This window comes from Oncorhynchus masou, unplaced genomic scaffold (assembly GCF_036934945.1).
Source record: "Oncorhynchus masou masou isolate Uvic2021 unplaced genomic scaffold, UVic_Omas_1.1 unplaced_scaffold_1333, whole genome shotgun sequence".
Classification (NCBI taxonomy): Eukaryota; Metazoa; Chordata; class Actinopteri; order Salmoniformes; family Salmonidae; genus Oncorhynchus; species Oncorhynchus masou.
Window position 1 is genome coordinate 69,438 of NW_027003207.1, and position 18,885 is coordinate 88,322.

The window sequence follows — 18,885 nt, forward strand, 5'->3', positions numbered from 1 at the left end:
TACAGTAGGTAGGTTCCGTAGGTAGGTAGGTTCAGTAGGTAGGTACAGTAGGTAGGTTCAGTAGGTAGGTACAGTAAACAGGTTCAGTAGGTAGGTTCAGTAGGTAGGTACAGTAGGTAGGTTCCGTAGGTAGGTAGGTTCAGTAGGTAGGTACAGTAGGTAGGTACAGTAGGTAGGTTCCGTAGGTAGGTAGGTTCAGTAGGTAGGTTCAGTAGGTAGGTACAGTAGGTAGGTTCAGTAGGTAGGTACAGTAAACAGGTTCAGTAGGTAGGTTCAGTAGGTAGGTACAGTAGGTAGGTTCAGTAGGTAGGTTCCGTAGGTAGGTAGGTTCAGTAGGTAGGTTCAGTAGGTAGGTACAGTAAACAGGTTCAGTAGGTAGGTACAGTTAACAGATATAGTAGGTATGGAAGCCAAAAAACACTTCAGTCACACCGTGCCACAGTCACACCCCTGCTGCCAGAGACTAAAAGTCATTGCAGGTTCCGCCCACCCATCTCAGCACAAAGCAGCTCTCTATTCCTCCTTACAGGATTCTCGTCCTCCCCTTTTTCACCACGGGGAGTGTACATATTGTAACATACCTACTATGTACTGTCTAACAATGGACCGTTTTAATGATGTATAACGAAAGAGAACGTTTGGATGGTTCTTGGAAAACGGACGCGGTCACAGGACTCGGGACACTTTGAGGCGGGGAGGAGTTACGGTGGTGTGTTCGTTTTGAACTTTTTTTTTTGTGTTGTTTCGTTCAACTCGAGATACCGTTTCAGGCAAGACGACAGTATAGGAAGCATGGTTGACTGGCAGGCGACTTCATCCACGATCTGTGAAACTTAAGTAGCGCGCATGGTTGCACGTGTCTGAAAACGGGACATTAAAAACTTTGACTTTGACGGCGATGTAATGGTGTGATTTATAGCCGACGCATTGCACGCTGAGTATCTACATTCTTAGTGCGAAGTCTCCCACCACCGATTCATTTGGTTAACGTCTCATTCCTCTCCAGAAAACGGTAAGCACCCGACGCTCCCCAACTTGCTCCATTTGAAACAAGACTACGGTCATATTTTTTGTTGCATTTATCGGGAATAAATGAATCTATTTTTACTTTTGAATGAAGTTGGTGCGGTGCTGTATTTGTTAATGTATAAAGAATATAAATAGCGTTTGAATGGTAACTGGTGAGCTGAAGCTGGACGTTCGAGACAAGTTTGCACAATGAGCTGGTTTGCATTGCAGAGCTGTTGTCCAGGCGTTATAATTGAACACATCGCAGAGCTGTTGTCCAGGCGTTATATTTGAACACACCGCAGAGCTGTTGTCCAGGCGTTATAATTGAACACACCACAGAGCTGTTGTCCAGGCGTTATAATTGAACACACCGCAGTGCTGTTGTCCAGGCGTTATAATTGAACACACCGCAGAGCTGTTGTCCAGGCATTATAATTGAACACACCGCAGAGCTGTTGTCCAGGCGTTATAATTGAACACACCGCAGAGCTGTTGTCCAGGCGTTATAATTGAACACAGAGCTGTTGTCCAGGCGTTATAATTGAACACACCGCAGAGCTGTTGTCCAGGCGTTATAATTGAACACACCGCAGAGCTGTTGTCCAGGCGTTATAATTGAACACACCGCAGAGCTGTTGTCCAGGCGTTATAATTGAACACACCGCAGAGCTGTTGTCCAGGCGTTATAATTGAACACACCGCAGAGCTGTTGTCCAGGCGTTATAATTGAACACACCGCAGAGCTGTTGTCCAGGCGTTATAATTGAACACACCGCAGAGCTGTTGTCCAGGCGTTATAATTGAACACAGAGCTGTTGTCCAGAGCGTTATAATTGAACACACCGCAGAGCTGTTGTCCAGGCGTTATAATTGAACACACCGCAGAGCTTGTCCAGGCGTTATAATTGAACACACCGCAGAGCTGTTGTCCAGGCATTATAATTGAACACACCGCAGAGCTGTTGTCCAGGCGTTATAATTGAATGTTTCTTTACATCACAGGACACACCGCAGAGCTGTTGTCCAGGCGTTATAATTGAACACACCGCAGAGCTGTTGTCCAGGCGTTATAATTGAACACACCGCAGAGCTGTTGTCCAGGCATTATAATTGAACACACCGCAGAGCTGTTGTCCAGGCGTTATAATTGAACACACAGCAGAGCTGTTGTCCAGGCGTTATAATTGAACACAGAGCTGTTGTCCAGGCGTTATAATTGAACACACCGCAGAGCTGTTGTCCAGGCGTTATAATTGAACACACCGCAGAGCTGTTGTCCAGGCGTTATAATTGAACAAACAGCAGAGCTGTTGTCCAGGCGTTACAATTGAACACACTGCAGAGCTGTTGTCCAGGCGTTATAATTGAACACACCGCAGAGCTGTTGTCCAGGCGTTATAATTGAACACACAGCAGAGCTGTTGTCCAGGCGTTATAATTGAACACACCGCAGAGCTGTTGTCCAGGCGTTATAATTGAACACACCGCAGAGCTGTTGTCCAGGCGTTATAATTGAACACACTGCAGAGCTGTTGTCCAGGCGTTATAATTGAACACACCGCAGAGCTGTTGTCCAGGCGTTATAATTGAACACACCGCAGAGCTGTTGTCCAGGCGTTATAATTGAACACAGAGCTGTTGTCCAGGCGTTACAATTGAACACACTGCAGAGCTGTTGTCCAGGCGTTATAATTGAACACACCGCAGTGCTGTTGTCCAGGCGTTATAATTGAACACACCGCAGAGCTGTTGTCCAGGCGTTATAATTGAACACAGAGCTGTTGTCCAGGCGTTATAATTGAACACACCGCAGAGCTGTTGTCCAGGCGTTATAATTGAACACAGAGCTGTTGTCCAGGCGTTATAATTGAACACACCGCAGAGCTGTTGTCCAGGCGTTATAATTGAACACACCGCAGAGCTGTTGTCCAGGCGTTATAATTGAACACACCGCAGAGCTGTTGTCCAGGCGTTATAATTGAACACACCGCAGAGCTGTTGTCCAGGCGTTATAATTGAACACACCGCAGAGCTGTTGTCCAGGCGTTATAATTGAACACACCGCAGAGCTGTTGTCCAGGCGTTATAATTGAACACACCGCAGAGCTGTTGTCCAGGCGTTATAGTTGAACACACCGCAGAGCTGTTGTCCAGGCGTTATAGTTGAACACACCGCAGAGCTGTTGTCCAGGCGTTATAATTGAACACGCCACAGAGCTGTTGTCCAGGCGTTATAATTGAACACACCGCAGAGCTGTTGTCCAGGCGTTATAATTGAACACACCGCAGAGCTGTTGTCCAGGCGTTATAATTGAACACACCGCAGAGCTATTGTCCAGGCGTTATAATTGAACACACCGCAGAGCTGTTGTCCAGGCGTTATAATTGAACACACCGCAGAGCTGTTGTCCAGGCGTTATAATTGAACACACCGCAGAGCTGTTGTCCAGGCGTTATAGTTGAACACAGAGCTGTTGTCAGACTGAAAGTGAAAATGTTTCCCTTTTACAACCCGTCTCACCGCTGCTGCCAGAATCTTCCAAACAGACACAGTTCTGTTATCCTCTGATTATGTTTTATAACAGCTATAACTAGGAAGATAAGACACTGTCCTGTTAACAGTTAACAGCTATAACTAGGAAGATAAGACACTGTCCTGTTAACAGTTAACAGCTATAACTAGGAAGATTAGACACTGTCCTGTTAACAGTTAACAGCTATAACTAGGAAGATAAGACACCAATCTGTTAACAGTTAACAGCTATAACTAGGAAGATAAGACACTGTCCTGTTAACAGTTAACAGCTATAACTAAGAAGATAAGACACTGTTAACAGTTAACAGCTATAACTAGGAAGATAAGACACTGTTAACAGTTAACAGCTATAACTAAGAAGATAAGACACTGTCCTGTTAACAGTTAACAGCTATAACTAGGAAGATAAGACACTGTCCTGTTAACAGTTAACAGCTATAACTAAGAAGATAAGACACTGTTAACAGTTAACAGCTATAACTAGGAAGATAAGACACTGTCCTGTTAACAGTTAACAGCTATAACTAGGAAGATAAGACACTGTCCTGTTAACAGTTAACAGCTATAACTAGGAAGATAAGACACTGTGAACAGTTAACAGCTATAACTAGGAAGATAAGACACTGTCCTGTTAACAGTTAACAGCTATAACTAGGAAGATAAGACACTGTCCTGTTAACAGTTAACAGCTATAACTAGGAAGATAAGACACTGTCCTGTTAACAGTTAACAGCTATAACTAGGAAGATAAGACACTGTCTGTTAACAGTTAACAGCTATAACTAGGAAGATAAGACACTGTTAACAGTTAACAGCTATAACTAGGAAGATAAGACACTGTCCTGTTAACAGTTAACAGCTATAACTAGGAAGATAAGACACTGTCCTGTTAACAGTTAACAGCTATAACTAGGAAGATAAGACACTGTCCTGTTAACAGTTAACAGCTATAACTAGGAAGATAAGACACTGTCCTAACAGTTAACAGCTATAACTAGGAAGATAAGACACTGTCCTGTTAACAGTTAACAGCTATAACTAGGAAGATAAGACACTGTCCTGTTAACAGCTATAACTAGGAAGATAAGACACTGTTAACAGTTAACAGCTATAACTAGGAAGATAAGACACTGTCCTGTTAACAGCTATAACTAGGAAGATAAGAAACTGTTAACAGTTAACAGCTATAACTAGAAGATAAGACACTGTTAACAGTTAACAGCTATAACTAGGAAGATAAGACACTGTTAACAGTTAACAGCTATAACTAGGAAGATAAGACACTGTTAACAGTTAACAGCTATAACTAGGAAGATAAGACACTGTCCTGTTAACAGTTAACAGCTATAACTAGGAAGATAAGACACTGTCCTGTTAACAGTTAACAGCTATAACTAGGAAGATAAGACACTGTCCTGTTAACAGTTAACAGCTATAACTAGGAAGATAAGACACTGTTAACAGTTAACAGCTATAACTAGGAAGATAAGACACTGTTAACAGTTAACAGCTATAACTAGGAAGATAAGACACTGTCCTGTGAACAGTTAACAGCTATAACTAGGAAGATAAGACACTGTCCTGTTAACAGTTAACAGCTATAACTAAGAAGATAAGACACTGTCCTGTTAACAGCTATAACTAGGAAGATCAGACACTGTCCTGTGAGCAGTTAACAGCTATAACTAGGAAGATAAGACACTGTTAACAGTTAACAGCTATAACTAGGAAGATAAGACACCTTTAACAGTTAACAGCTATAACTAGGAAGATAAGACACTGTCCTGTGAGCAGTTAACAGCTATAACTAGGAAGATAAGACACTGTCCTGTTAACAGTTAACAGCTATAACTAGGAAGATAAGACACTGTTAACAGTTAACAGCTATAACTAGGAAGATAAGACACTGTCCTGTTAACAGTTAACAGCTATAACTAGGAAGATAAGACACTGTCCTGTTAACAGTTAACAGCTATAACTAGGAAGATAAGACACTGTTAACAGATAACAGTTAACAGCTATAACTAGGAAGATAAGACACTGTCCTGTTAACAGTTAACAGCTATAACTAGGAAGATAAGACACTGTCCTGTTAACAGCTATAACTAGGAAGATAAGACACTGTTAACAGTTAACAGCTATAACTAGGAAGATAAGACACTGTTAACAGTTAACAGCTATAACTAGGAAGATAAGACACTGTTAACAGTTAACAGCTATAACTAGGAAGATAAGACACTGTTAACAGTTAACAGCTATAACTAGGAAGATAAGACACTGTTAACAGTTAACAGCTATAACTAGGAAGATAAGACACTGTCCTGTTAACAGCTATAACTAAGAAGATAAGACACTGTCCTGTTAACAGTTAACAGCTATAACTAGGAAGATAAGACACTGTCCTGTTAACAGTTAACAGCTATAACTAAGAAGATAAGACACGCTTCTAACATCACATTTTATTGGTCACATACACGTATTTAGCGAATGTTATTGCGGGTGTAGCGATGTGCTTGGCAGGTCAATGAAGAACACATTGTTATTGAGAATGATCGCCTGGCAAGAAACACAAAGCCTCCTGTTGGGCAGAGGATTAAAAGAAAGGGGGCTCCCGAGTGAGGCGTCACTACAGACCCTGGTTCCGTTCCAGGCTGTGTCACAGAGGGCGGCAGGGTAGCCTAGCGCCTGATCTGTTCCCCGGTAGGCCATCAGTGAGAAGGATTTGTTCTCAACTGACTTGCCTAGTTAAATACACATAAAAAAACATGGAGAACATCGACAGAACACTCTTGGCAACAGCACAGATACACTACGTGACAGCACAGATACGCTACGTGACAGCACAGATACACTACGTGACAGCACAGATACGCTACGTGACAGCACAGATACACTACGTGACAGCACAGATACACTACGTGACAGCACAGATACACTACGTGACAGCACAGATACACTATGTGACAGCACAGATACACTACGTGACAGCACAGATACACTACGGGACCAACAGTATGTGGACACCGGCTCCGCGAACATCTCATTCCAAAATCATGGGCGTTAATATGGAGTTGGTCCCTCCTTTTGCTGCTATAACAGCCTCCTCTCTTCTGGGAAGGCTTTAATATGGAGTTGGACCCTCCTTTACTGCTATAACAGCCTCCACTCTTCTGGGAAGGCTTTAATATGGAGTTGGTCCCTCCTTTGCTGCTATAACAGCCTCCACTCTTCTGGGAAGGCTTTAAAATGGAGTTGGACCCTCCTTTACTGCTATAACAGCCTCCACTCTTCTGGGAAGGCTTTAATATGGAGTTGGACCCTCCTTTACTGCTATAACAGCCTCCACTCTTCTGGGAAGGCTTTAATATGGAGTTGGACCCCCCTTTACTGCTATAACAGCCTCCACTCTTCTGGGAAGGCTTTAATATGGAGTTGGACCCTCCTTTACTGCTATAACAGCCTCCACTCTTCTGGGAAGGCTTTAATATGGAGTTGGACCCTCCTTTACTGCTATAACAGCCTCCAGTCTTCTGGGAAGGCTTTAATATGGAGTTGGACCCCCCTTTACTGCTATAACAGCCTCCACTCTTCTGGGAAGGCTTTAATATGGAGTTGGACCCTCCTTTACTGCTATAACAGCCTCCACTCTTCTGGGAAGGCTTTAATATGGAGTTGGTCCCTCCTTTACTGCTATAACAGCCTCCACTCTTCTGGGAAGGCTTTAATATGGAGTTGGACCCTCCTTTACTGCTATAACAGCCTCCACTCTTCTGGGAAGGCTTTAATATGGAGTTGGACCCTCCTTTACTGCTATAACAGCCTCCACTCTTCTGGGAAGGCTTTAATATGGAGTTGGTCCCTCCTTTACTGCTATAACAGCCTCCACTCTTCTGGGAAGGCTTTAATATGGAGTTGGTCCCTCCTTTGCTGCTATAACAGCCTCCACTCTTCTGGGAAGGCTTTAATATGGAGTTGGTCCCCCCCTTTACTGCTATAACAGCCTCCACTCTTCTGGGAAGGCTTTAATATGGAGTTGGACCCTCCTTTACTGCTATAACAGCCTCCACTCTTCTGGGAAGGCTTTAATATGGAGTTGGTCCCTCCTTTTGCTGCTATAACAGCCTCCACTCTTCTGGGAAGGCTTTAATATGGAGTTGGACCCTCCTTTTCTGCTATAACAGCCTCCACTCTTCTGGGAAGGCTTTAATATGGAGTTGGTCCCCCCTTTGCTGCTATAACAGCCTCCACTCTTCTGGGAAGGCTTTAATATGGAGTTGGTCCCTCCTTTACTGCTATAACAGCCTCCACTCTTCTGGGAAGGCTTTAATATGGAGTTGGACCCTCCTTTACTGCTATAACAGCCTCCACTCTTCTGGGAAGGCTTTAATATGGAGTTGGTCCCCCCTTTGCTGCTATAACAGCCTCCAGTCTTCTGGGAAGGCTTTAATATGGAGTTGGACCCTCCTTTACTGCTATAACAGCCTCCACTCTTCTGGGAAGGCTTTAATATGGAGTTGGACCCTCCTTTACTGCTATAACAGCCTCCACTCTTCTGGGAAGGCTTTAATATGGAGTTGGTCCCCCCCTTTACTGCTATAACAGCCTCCACTCTTCTGGGAAGGCTTTCCACTAGCTGTTGGAACATGGTACAGCATTAACGAGGACAGATAACACCTCTACACTACAAGAAGGGAGACCACAAGGTTACATGAAGGGAGATCCACAGCAACAACATGACAGACCATAATACAAGCAGTACGAAGAGACAGACCGTAACATGCAGCACGAAGAGACAGACCGTAACATGCAGCACGAAGAGACAGACAGAAACATGCAGCACGAAGAGACAGCCTCCACTCCTGGGAAACATGCACTACGAAGAGACAGACAGAAACATGCAGCACGAAGAGACAGACCGTAACATGCAGCACGAAGAGACAGACCGAAACATGCAGCACGAAGAGACAGACAGAAACATGCAGCACGAAGAGACAGACCGAAACATGCAGCACGAAGAGACAGACCGAAACATGCAGCATAACAAAGGCGAAGAGACAGACCGAAACATGCAGCACGAAGAGAAGAGAAACAGACAGAAACATGCAGCACGAAGAGACAGACCAGAAACATGCAGCACGAAGAGACAGACCGAAACATGCAGCACGAAGAGACAGACAGAAACATGCAGCACGAAGAGACAGACCGAAACATGCAGCACGAAGAGACAGACCGAAACATGCAGCACGAAGAGACAGACCGAAACATGCAGCACGAAGAGACAGACAGAAACATGCAGCACGAAGAGACAGACCGAAACATGCAGCACGAAGAGACAGACAGAAACATGCAGCACGAAGAGACAGACCGAAACATGCAGCACGAAGAGACAGACCGAAACATGCAGCACGAAGAGACAGACCGAAACATGCAGCACGAAGAGACAGACAGAAACATGCAGCACGAAGAGACAGACCGAAACATGCAGCACGAAGAGACAGACCGAAACATGCAGCACGAAGAGACAGACCGAAACATGCAGCACGAAGAGACAGACAGAAAGAACATGCAGCACGAAGAGACAGACCGAAACTTGCATCACGAAGAGACAGACCGAAACATGCAGCACGAAGAGACAGACCGAAACATGCAGCACGAAGAGACAGACCGAAACATGCAGCACGAAGAGACAGACCGAAACATGCAGCACGAAGAGACAGACAGAAACATGCAGCACGAAGAGACAGACCGAAACATGCAGCACGAAGAGACAGACCGAAACATGCAGCACGAAGAGACAGACCGAAACATGCAGCACAAAGAGACAGACCGAAACATGCAGCACGAAGAGACAGACCGAAACATGCAGCACGAAGAGACAGACCGAAACATGCAGCACGAAGAGACAGACCGAAACATGCAGTACGAAGAGACAGACAGAAACATGCAGCACGAAGAGACAGACCGAAACATGCAGCACGAAGAGACAGACCGAAACATGCAGCACGAAGAGACAGACAGAAACATGCAGCACGAAGAGACAGACCGAAACATGCAGCACGAAGAGACAGACCGAAACATGCAGCACGAAGAGACAGACCGAAACATGCAGCACGAAGAGACAGACCGAAACATGCAGCACGAAGAGACAGACCGAAACATGCAGCACGAAGAGACAGACCGAAACATGCAGCACGAAGAGAAAGACCGAAACATGCAGCACGAAGAGACAGACCGAAACATGCAGCACGAAGAGACAGACCGAAACATGCAGCACGAAGAGACAGACCGAAACATGCAGCACGAAGAGACAGACCGTAACATGCAGCACGAAGAGACAGACAGAAACATGCAGCACGAAGAGACAGACCGAAACATGCAGCACGAAGAGACAGACCGAAACATGCAGCACGAAGAGACAGACCGAAACATGCAGCACAATCAGCATCCTACGTTACTGGGTTCCCATAACAACCACAGCTGTCCATGACGGAGTCCTTGAAACCTGAGACGGAGACTAAACTTTCCAGCGTTAGTTGTGTGTGTGTGTGTGTGTGTGTGTGTGTGTGTGTGTGTGTGTGTGTGTGTGTGTGTGTGTGTGTGTGTGTGTGTGTGTGTGTGTGTGTGTGTGTGTGTGTGGCCGGCCGGCCGGCCGGCCTATGTTTTCATACAGCACCTCAATAACACTGTTGCCTGTCTGTCTGTCTCTTCTCCCAGGATCTCTCCAGATCATTCTGGATCTCTCTCTCTCCTCGCCCCTATAGTGGATTTGGATGTGGGATAGTGATCCAGACTCCTGGACCACACACCTCTGGCCCTTCTTCATCCAGCAGGAGTATCTTCTAGTGCGACACACACCGTCAGCTGGTTCACAGTGGCTACTACTGGGGATGGGGGATCCAGTGGAGGGCTCTCTTCTGTATGATGGTCAGAGACACTCTGGCAGGAACCACAGTGGAACCATCGCAGAACCACACGGCACCCACGCAGAACCAGGACGGAACCCAGCAGCTTCCAGGGGAAACCCTAGAACACGTAGAACAGCAGAACCGCGTTCAAGAACAACAGAACCAACTCCTAGAACTCGAGAACTTCGAACTCTTAGGTCAAGAGAATGAACTCTTAGAACAACAGAACCTACAACATCAGATCCAACTCTTAGAACTACAGAATACGGTCCAGACCAGCACAGACAACCGGACCACACCTCCAGACAAGACCAGTTCTGGCGGTGCCCTCCATCCCTGGTGGCCTCAACAGAGCAGCTTTAAAGCGACTAGACCCAGTGTCCCTCTCCCCTGGCCAAGCCCCAGTGTCCCTCCCCCCTGGCCAAGCCCCAGTGTCCCTCTCCCCTGGCCAAGCCCCAGTGTCCCTCTCCCCTGCCTCGGACCTCTTCTCCACTTGCCCGATCCGATCCCAGACTCCTGGACCACACATCTCCGGCCGTTCTTCAGCCAGCAGGAGTATCTTCTAGTGCGACACACACACCGTCAGCTGGTTCACAGTGGCTACTACTGGGGCCCTATGGAGATGGAGGAGGCCCACCGCACCCTGCTACACACACCGCCTGGGAGCTTCCTCATCAGGTATACACCGCACCCTGCTACACACACCGTCTGGGAGCATCCTCATCAGGTATACACCGCACCCTGCTACACACACCGCCTGGGAGCTTCCTCATCAGGTATACACCACACCCTGCTACACACACCGCCTGGGAGCTTCCTCATCAGGTATACACCACACCCTGCTACACACACCGCCTGGGAGCTTCCTCATCAGGTATACACCACACCCTGCTACACAGACCGCCTGGGAGCTTCCTCATCAGGTATACACCACACCCTGCTACACACACACTGCCTGGGAGCTTCCTCATCAGGTATACACCACACCCTGCTACTCACACCGCCTAGGAGCTTCCTCATCAGGTATACACCACACCCTGCTACACACACTGCCTGGGAGCTTCCTCATCAGGTATACACCACACCCTGCTACACACACACCACCTGGGAGCTTCCTCATCAGGTATACACCACACCCTGCTACACACACACCGCCTGGGAGCTTCCTCATCAGGTATACACCACACCCTGCTACACACACCGCCTGGGAGCTTCCTCATCAGGTATACACCACACCCTGCTACACACACTGCCTGGGAGCTTCCTCATCAGGTATACACCACACCCTGCTACACACACCGCCTGGGAGCTTCCTCATCAGGTATACACCACACCCTGCTACACACACCGCCTGGGAGCTTCCTCATCAGGTATACACCACACCCTGCTACACAGACCGCCTGGGAGCTTCCTCATCAGGTATACACCACACCCTGCTACACACACACTGCCTGGGAGCTTCCTCATCAGGTATACACCACACCCTGCTACTCACACCGCCTAGGAGCTTCCTCATCAGGTATACACCACACCCTGCTACACACACTGCCTGGGAGCTTCCTCATCAGGTATACACCACACCCTGCTACACACACACCACCTGGGAGCTTCCTCATCAGGTATACACCACACCCTGCTACACACACACCGCCTGGGAGCTTCCTCATCAGGTATACACCACACCCTGCTACACACACCGCCTGGGAGCTTCCTCATCAGGTATACACCACACCCTGCTACACACACACCGCCTGGGAGCTTCCTCATCAGGTATACTCCACACCCTGCTACACACACCGCTTGGGAGCTTCCTCATCAGGTATACACCACACCCTGCTACACACACCGCCTGGGAGCTTCCTCATCAGGTATACACCACACCCTGCTACACACACCGCCTGGGAGCTTCCTCATCAGGTATACACCACACCCTGCTACACACACCGCCTGGGAGCTTCCTCATCAGGTATACACCACACCCTGCTACACACACACTGCCTGGGAGCTTCCTCATCAGGTATACTCCACACCCTGCTACACACACCGCTTGGGAGCTTCCTCATCAGGTATACACCACACCCTGCTACACACACCGCCTGGGAGCTTCCTCATCAGGTATACACCACACCCTGCTACACACACCGCCTGGGAGCTTCCTCATCAGGTATACACCACACCCTGCTACACACACCGCCTGGGAGCTTCCTCATCAGGTATACTCCGCACCCTGCTACACACACCGCCTGGGAGCTTCCTCATCAGGTATACACCACACCCTGCTACACACACCGCCTGGGAGCTTCCTCATCAGGTATATACCGCACCCTGCTACACACACTGCCTGGGAGCTTCCTCATCAGGTATACTCCGCACCCTGCTACACACACCGCCTGGGAGCTTCCTCATCAGGTATATACCGCACCCTGCTACACACACCGCCTGGGAGCTTCCTCATCAGGTATACACCACACCCTGCTACACACACCGCCTGGGAGCTTCCTCATCAGGTATACTCCACACACTGCCTGGGAGCTTCCTCATCAGGTATACTCCACACACACATGGCTGTACCTCATCAGGAAACAAACAGGCACAGACCCCCCTTGCTGTTCCGTCCTGTGTAACGTTGTGCTGTCGTGTGGTTGTGTGGTTGCCAGGGACAGCAGGCAGCCGGACGTCTTCTTCACCCTCAGTTACCACGGCGACCGGGGGCCCGTCAGTGTCCGCGTCCTCCTGACCAGTCAGAGTTTCCGCCTCAACGGCAGTAACAAGGCCTTTGATTCATTGTTCGCCTTGCTGCGGTTCTACGTGGAGTCATCCCATAGGCGGCTGCGGAGGGCGTGGCGCAGGGAGCGACCCATGACCTTACAGCAGCTGTGTAGGGGACGAATCGTGGAGTTGTACGGAGCGGAGAGGATAGATTCACTACCTGGGCTTAACCAGGTGGTCATACAGTATCTACAGGACTATCCTTATAGTATATAGACACACCCTCCTACCGGAGAGTTTGGGGGACCTCTTCCGTTCCAACAGACTGCAACTTTCGGAACGGTACTGACCGAAAATACAATGGAATGGAGCCCCAGGAAACGGAATTGGAATTTGCTGTTTCTTACACTCTCTGTCTCTGGTCTGGTTCTGTGGTTCTGTCTCTGGTCTGGTTCTGTGGTTCTGTCTCTGGTCTGGTTTACATTTACATTTAAGTCATTTAGCAGACGCTCTTATCCAGAGCGACTTACAAATTGGTGAATTCACCTTCTGACATCCAGTGGAACAGCCACTTTACAATAGTGCATCTAAATCATTTAAGGGGGGGGGTGAGAAGGTGGTTCTGTCTCTGGTCTGGTTCTGTGGTTCTGTCTCTGGTCTGGTTCTGTGGTTCTGTCTCTGGTCTGTGGTTCTTATCTGTGTGGTTCTGTCTCTGGTTTGTGGTTCTTATCTGTGTGGTTCTGTCTCTGGTTTGTGGTTCTTATCTGTGTAGTTCTGTCTCTGGTCTGGTTCTGTGGTTCTGGTCTCTCTGTGATTCTGTCTCTTGGGCCAGTTCTAGGCTGGTCATGTCATGTACTGTAGTTCTGGTCTGTGGTTCTGAAGGTTCAGTGGGTTGGTTTCCCAAACCTTATTCTAAAATGGATTTAAAAAATGTTTCTCTCATCAATCTACACACAATACCCCATAATGACATCACAATACCCCATAATGACATCACAATACCCCATAATGACATCACAATAACCCATAATGACATCACAATACCCCATAATGACATCACAATACCCATAATGACATCACAATAACCCATAATGACATCACAATACCACATAATGACATCACAATACCCCATAATGACATCACAATACCCCATAATGACAAAGCGAAAAAAGGTTTTTAGAATTTTGGGCAAAAAAATAAAACAGATACCTTATTTACATGAGTATTCAGACCCTTTACTATGTGACTTGAAATTGAGCCCAGGTGCATCCTGTTTACGTTGATCATCCTTGAGATGTTTCTACAACTTGATTGGAGTCCACCTGTGGTAAATTCAATAGATTGGATATGATATAGAAACGCACACACCTGTCCCACAGTTGACAGTGCACGTCAGACCCGAAAACCAAGCCATGAGGTCGAGGGAATTGTACGTAGAGCTCCGAAACGTCAGGATTTTGTCAATTCACAGATCTGGGGAAGGGTACCAAAAAATGTGTCTGCAGCATTGAAGAACACAGTGGGCTCCACCTTAAATGGAAGAAGTTTAGACCCTCCAAGACTTCCTAGAGCCGCCCGCCAAGACAAACTGACCAATCAGGGGAGAAAGGCCTTTCTTAGCGACAGGCTACATGCTATTGAGTCTTTACTAGCAACATGCTACATGCTATTGAGTCTTTACTAGCGACATGCTACATGCTATTGAGTCTTTACTAGTGACATGCTACATGCTATTGAGTCTTTACTAGCCACATGCTACATGCTATAGAGTCTTTACTAGCGACATGCTACATGCTATTGAGTCTTTACTAGCCACATGCTACATGCTATTGAGTCTTTACTAGCGACATGCTACATGCTATTGCGTCTTTACTAGCGACATGCTACATGCTATTGCGTCTTTACTAGCGACATGCTACATGCTATTGAGTCTTTACTAGCGACATGCTACATGCTATTGAGTAAAGCCAGTGTATGTCTGTACGAGGATGACTCAACCCTATAACATGTCAGCTAAGACAACAACTGAAATGACTGCAACACTTAACAAAGAGCTGCAGTTAGTTTTAGAGTAGGTGACAAGTATAAATTAGTCCTAAATATTTCCAAAACTTAAAAGCATTTTATTTTGGACAAATCATTCACTAAACCCTTAAACCTCAACTACCTCACGTAAAGGAGTAATGAGTAATGTGGAAATTGAGCAAGTTGAGCTGACTAAACTGCTTGTAGCAGGGGCGTGAAACTGAAACAGTAATTCAGGCCACTTTAATAATGTTTACATATCTTACATTACTATTACTATCACATGATATAATACTGCATTTTATACCACCTTCTGCACCTCGTACGGATGTCTGCTCTGCTCTGCTCCGAGGAAAAAAGGCTTCTGTATTTTCTCTATGGGTCTTTTCTCATGTTCCTGTACTCTCTGATGGGTGTGTTTCCAGGCCTCCTTTGACAAATGCACTACCACTGGCTGAAGGTGGTAGTGACAAGACATACTGAGCAGAACAAGGAGTGAGTTACTTCATTGCAGGTCAGCCATTTTCTGTTTGTGACATCTTTGGAGTGAATACGTTGGGAATGACTCTTTGAGGGGTTTGTTTTGGGTGGTACTGAAAAAATAAATCAAAATCCTTGGACTGAGGACGAGCAAAATAATCAAATGGATTTTCAGTGTCCCTTTCCACTTTCCCTGTACTGGGCTTTGAGCCTCTCTCTCTGTCTCTCTGTCTCTCTACCTCTCTCTACCTCTCTCTACCTCTCTCTCTACCTCTGTCTCTCTCTCTCTGTCTCTCTCTGTCTCTCTCTACCTCTCTCTCTGTCTCTCTGTCTCTCTACCTCTCTCTACCTCTCTCTCTACCTCTGTCTCTCTCTCTCTGTCTCTCTCTGTCTCTCTCTACCTCTCTCTCTGTCTCTCTCTCTGTCTCTCTCTACCTCTCTCTCTATCTCTCTCTCTCTCTCTCTCTCTCTGTCTCTCTCTACCTCTCTATCTATCTCTCTCTCTCTCTCTACCTCTCTCTACCTCTCTCTGTCTCTATCTCTGTCTCTCTCTCTACTTCTCTCTCTGTCTCTCTGTCTCTCTCTACCTCTCTCTCTCTCTCTCTCTGTCTCTATCTCTCTCTACCTCTCTCTCTCTTTCTCTCTCTGTCTCTCTGTCTCTCTATCTATCTCTCTCTGTCTCTCTACCTCTCTCTCTCTCTCTGTCTCTCTCTACCTCTCTCTCTGTCTCTCTGTCTTTCTCTACCTCTCTCTGTCTCTCTCTCTGTCTCTCTACCTCTCTCTCTGTCTCTCTGTCTTTCTCTACCTCTCTCTGTCTCTCTCTCTCTCTCTCTCTCTCTCTCTCTGCAGAATGATATTAACATTGTAAATAACTTAAACTTGTATTATTTGTGCAAGTCATCGATTGTATGCCTCCCCCCCAGATACCAGGCCACCAGGCCTACTAATAATCCTACTAATAATCCTACTGATAATCTCATAAATAAAGCAGATATGCATCTAAAATCATAGCGTACAGGTCTGTTCATTTGGAGTGGCCTCTTAATCTATGTTATTATAGCGTACAGGTCTGTTCATTTGGAGTGGCCTCTTAATCTATGTTATTATAGCGTACAGGTCTGTTCATTTGGAGTGGCCTCTTAATCTATGTTATTATAGCGTACAGGTCTGTTCATTTGGAGTGGCCTCTTAATCTATGTTATTATAGCGTACAGGTCTGTTCATTTGGAGTGGCCTCTTAATCTATGTTATTATAGCGTACAGGTCTGTTCATTTGGAGTGGCCTCTTAATCTATGTTATTATAGCGTACAGGTCTGTTCATTTGGAGTGGCCTCTTAATCTATGTTATTATAGCGTACAGGTCTGTTCATTTGGAGTGGCCTCTTAATCTATGTTATTATAGCGTACAGGTCTGTTCATTTGGAGTGGCCTCTTAATCTTTTAACCCAGAGCTTTATGTTATTATTGTAACTTGTAATGCTGGTACCAATGGTGCTAATGATCTTTGTAATTTCCTGTGCTGTGTCACACAGGCTACTGTGTTACGTTAATAGATGTATCAAGGTTACTCTACAGTTTTTGAGTCATGACCGAGTTTCGCTGTACAGTGTTTGAGTCATGACCGAGTTTCGCTGTACAGTGTTTGAGTCATGACCGAGTTTCGCTGTACAGTGTTTGAGTCATGACCGAGTTTCGCTGTACAGTGTTTGAGTCATGACCGAGTTTCGCTGTACAGTGTTTGAGTCATGACCGAGTTTCGCTGTACAGTGTTTGAGTCATGACCGAGTTTCGCTGTACAGTGTTTGAGACATGACCGAGTTTCGCTGTACAGTGTTTGAGTCATGACCGAGTTTCGCTGTACAGTGTTTGAGTCATGACCGAAGTTTCGCTGTACAGTGTTTGAGTCATGACCGAGTTTCGCTGTACAGTGTTTGAGACATGACCGAGTTTCGCTGTACAGTGTTTGAGTCATGACCGAGTTTCGCTGTACAGTGTTTGAGTCATGACCGAGTTTCGCTGTACAGTGTTTGAGTCATGACCGAGTTTCGCTGTACAGTGTTTGAGTCATGATTGAGTTTCGCTGTACAGTGTTTGAGTCATGACCGAGTTTCACTGTACAGTTTTTGTGTCATGACCGAGTTTCACTGTACAGTGTTTGAGTCATGACCGAGTTTCGCTGTACAGTGTTTGAGTCATGACCGAGTTTCGCTGTACAGTGTTTGAGTCATGACCGAGTTTCGCTGTACAGTGTTTGAGTCATGACCGAGTTTCGCTGTACAGTGTTTGAGACATGACCGAGTTTCGCTGTACAGTGTTTGAGTCATGACCTCTGTACAGTGTTTGAGTCTGCTGTACAGTGTTTGAGTCATGACCGAGTTTCGCTGTACAGTGTTTGAGTCATGATTGAGTTTCGCTGTACAGTGTTTGAGTCATGATTGAGTTTCGCTGTACAGTGTTTGAGTCATGACCGTTTCACTGTACAGTTTTGTGTTGACCGAGTTTCACTGTACAGTGTTTGAGTCATGACCGAGTTTTGCTGTACAGTGTTTGAGTCATGACCCGAGTTTCGCTGTACAGTGTTTGAGTCATGACCGAGTTTCGCTGTACAGTGTTTGAGTCATGACCGAAGTTTCGCTGTACAGTGTTTGAGTCATGACCGAGTTTCGCTGTACAGTGTTTGAGTCATGACCGAGTTTCGCTGTACAGTGTTTGAGTCATGACCGAGTTTCGCTGTACAGTGTTTGAGTCATGACCGAAGTTTCGCTGTACAGTGTTTGAGTCATGACCGAGTTTCGCTGTACAGTGTTTGAGTCATGACTGAGTTTCGCTGTACAGTGTTTGAGTCATGACCGAGTTTCGCTGTACAGTGTTTGAGTCATGACCGAGTTTCGCTGTACAGTGTTTGAGTCATGACTGAGTTTCGCTGTACAGTGTTTGAGTCATGACCGAGTTTCGCTGTACAGTGTTTGAGTCATGACCGAGTTTCGCTGTACAGTGTTTGAGTCATGACCGTTTTCGCTGTACAGTGTTTGAGTCATGACCGAGTTTCGCTGTACAGTGTTTGAGTCATGACCGAGTTTCGCTGTACAGTGTTTGAGTCATGACCGAGTTTCGCTGTACAGTGTTTGAGTCATGACCGAGTTTCGCTGTACAGTGTTTGAGTCATGACCGAGTTTCGCTGTACAGTGTTTGAGTCATGACCGAGTTTCGCTGTACAG

At 46.4% G+C, this 18,885-nt stretch overlaps 1 protein-coding gene across 1 annotated transcript; it reads left to right on the forward strand.

Annotated features, from left to right (window-relative positions):
* The first annotated feature begins 531 nt into the window (after window positions 1-531).
* On the forward strand, window positions 532-13,769 carry LOC135530400 (suppressor of cytokine signaling 1-like). Its single transcript, XM_064958734.1, has 3 exons — window positions 532-1,012; window positions 10,262-11,130; window positions 13,110-13,769. The coding sequence occupies exons 2-3, from the start codon at window positions 10,466-10,468 to the stop codon at window positions 13,435-13,437; spliced, it is 993 nt and encodes a 330-aa protein (XP_064814806.1). The 5' UTR covers window positions 532-1,012; window positions 10,262-10,465; the 3' UTR covers window positions 13,438-13,769.
* Window positions 13,770-18,885: the final 5,116 nt, after the last annotated feature.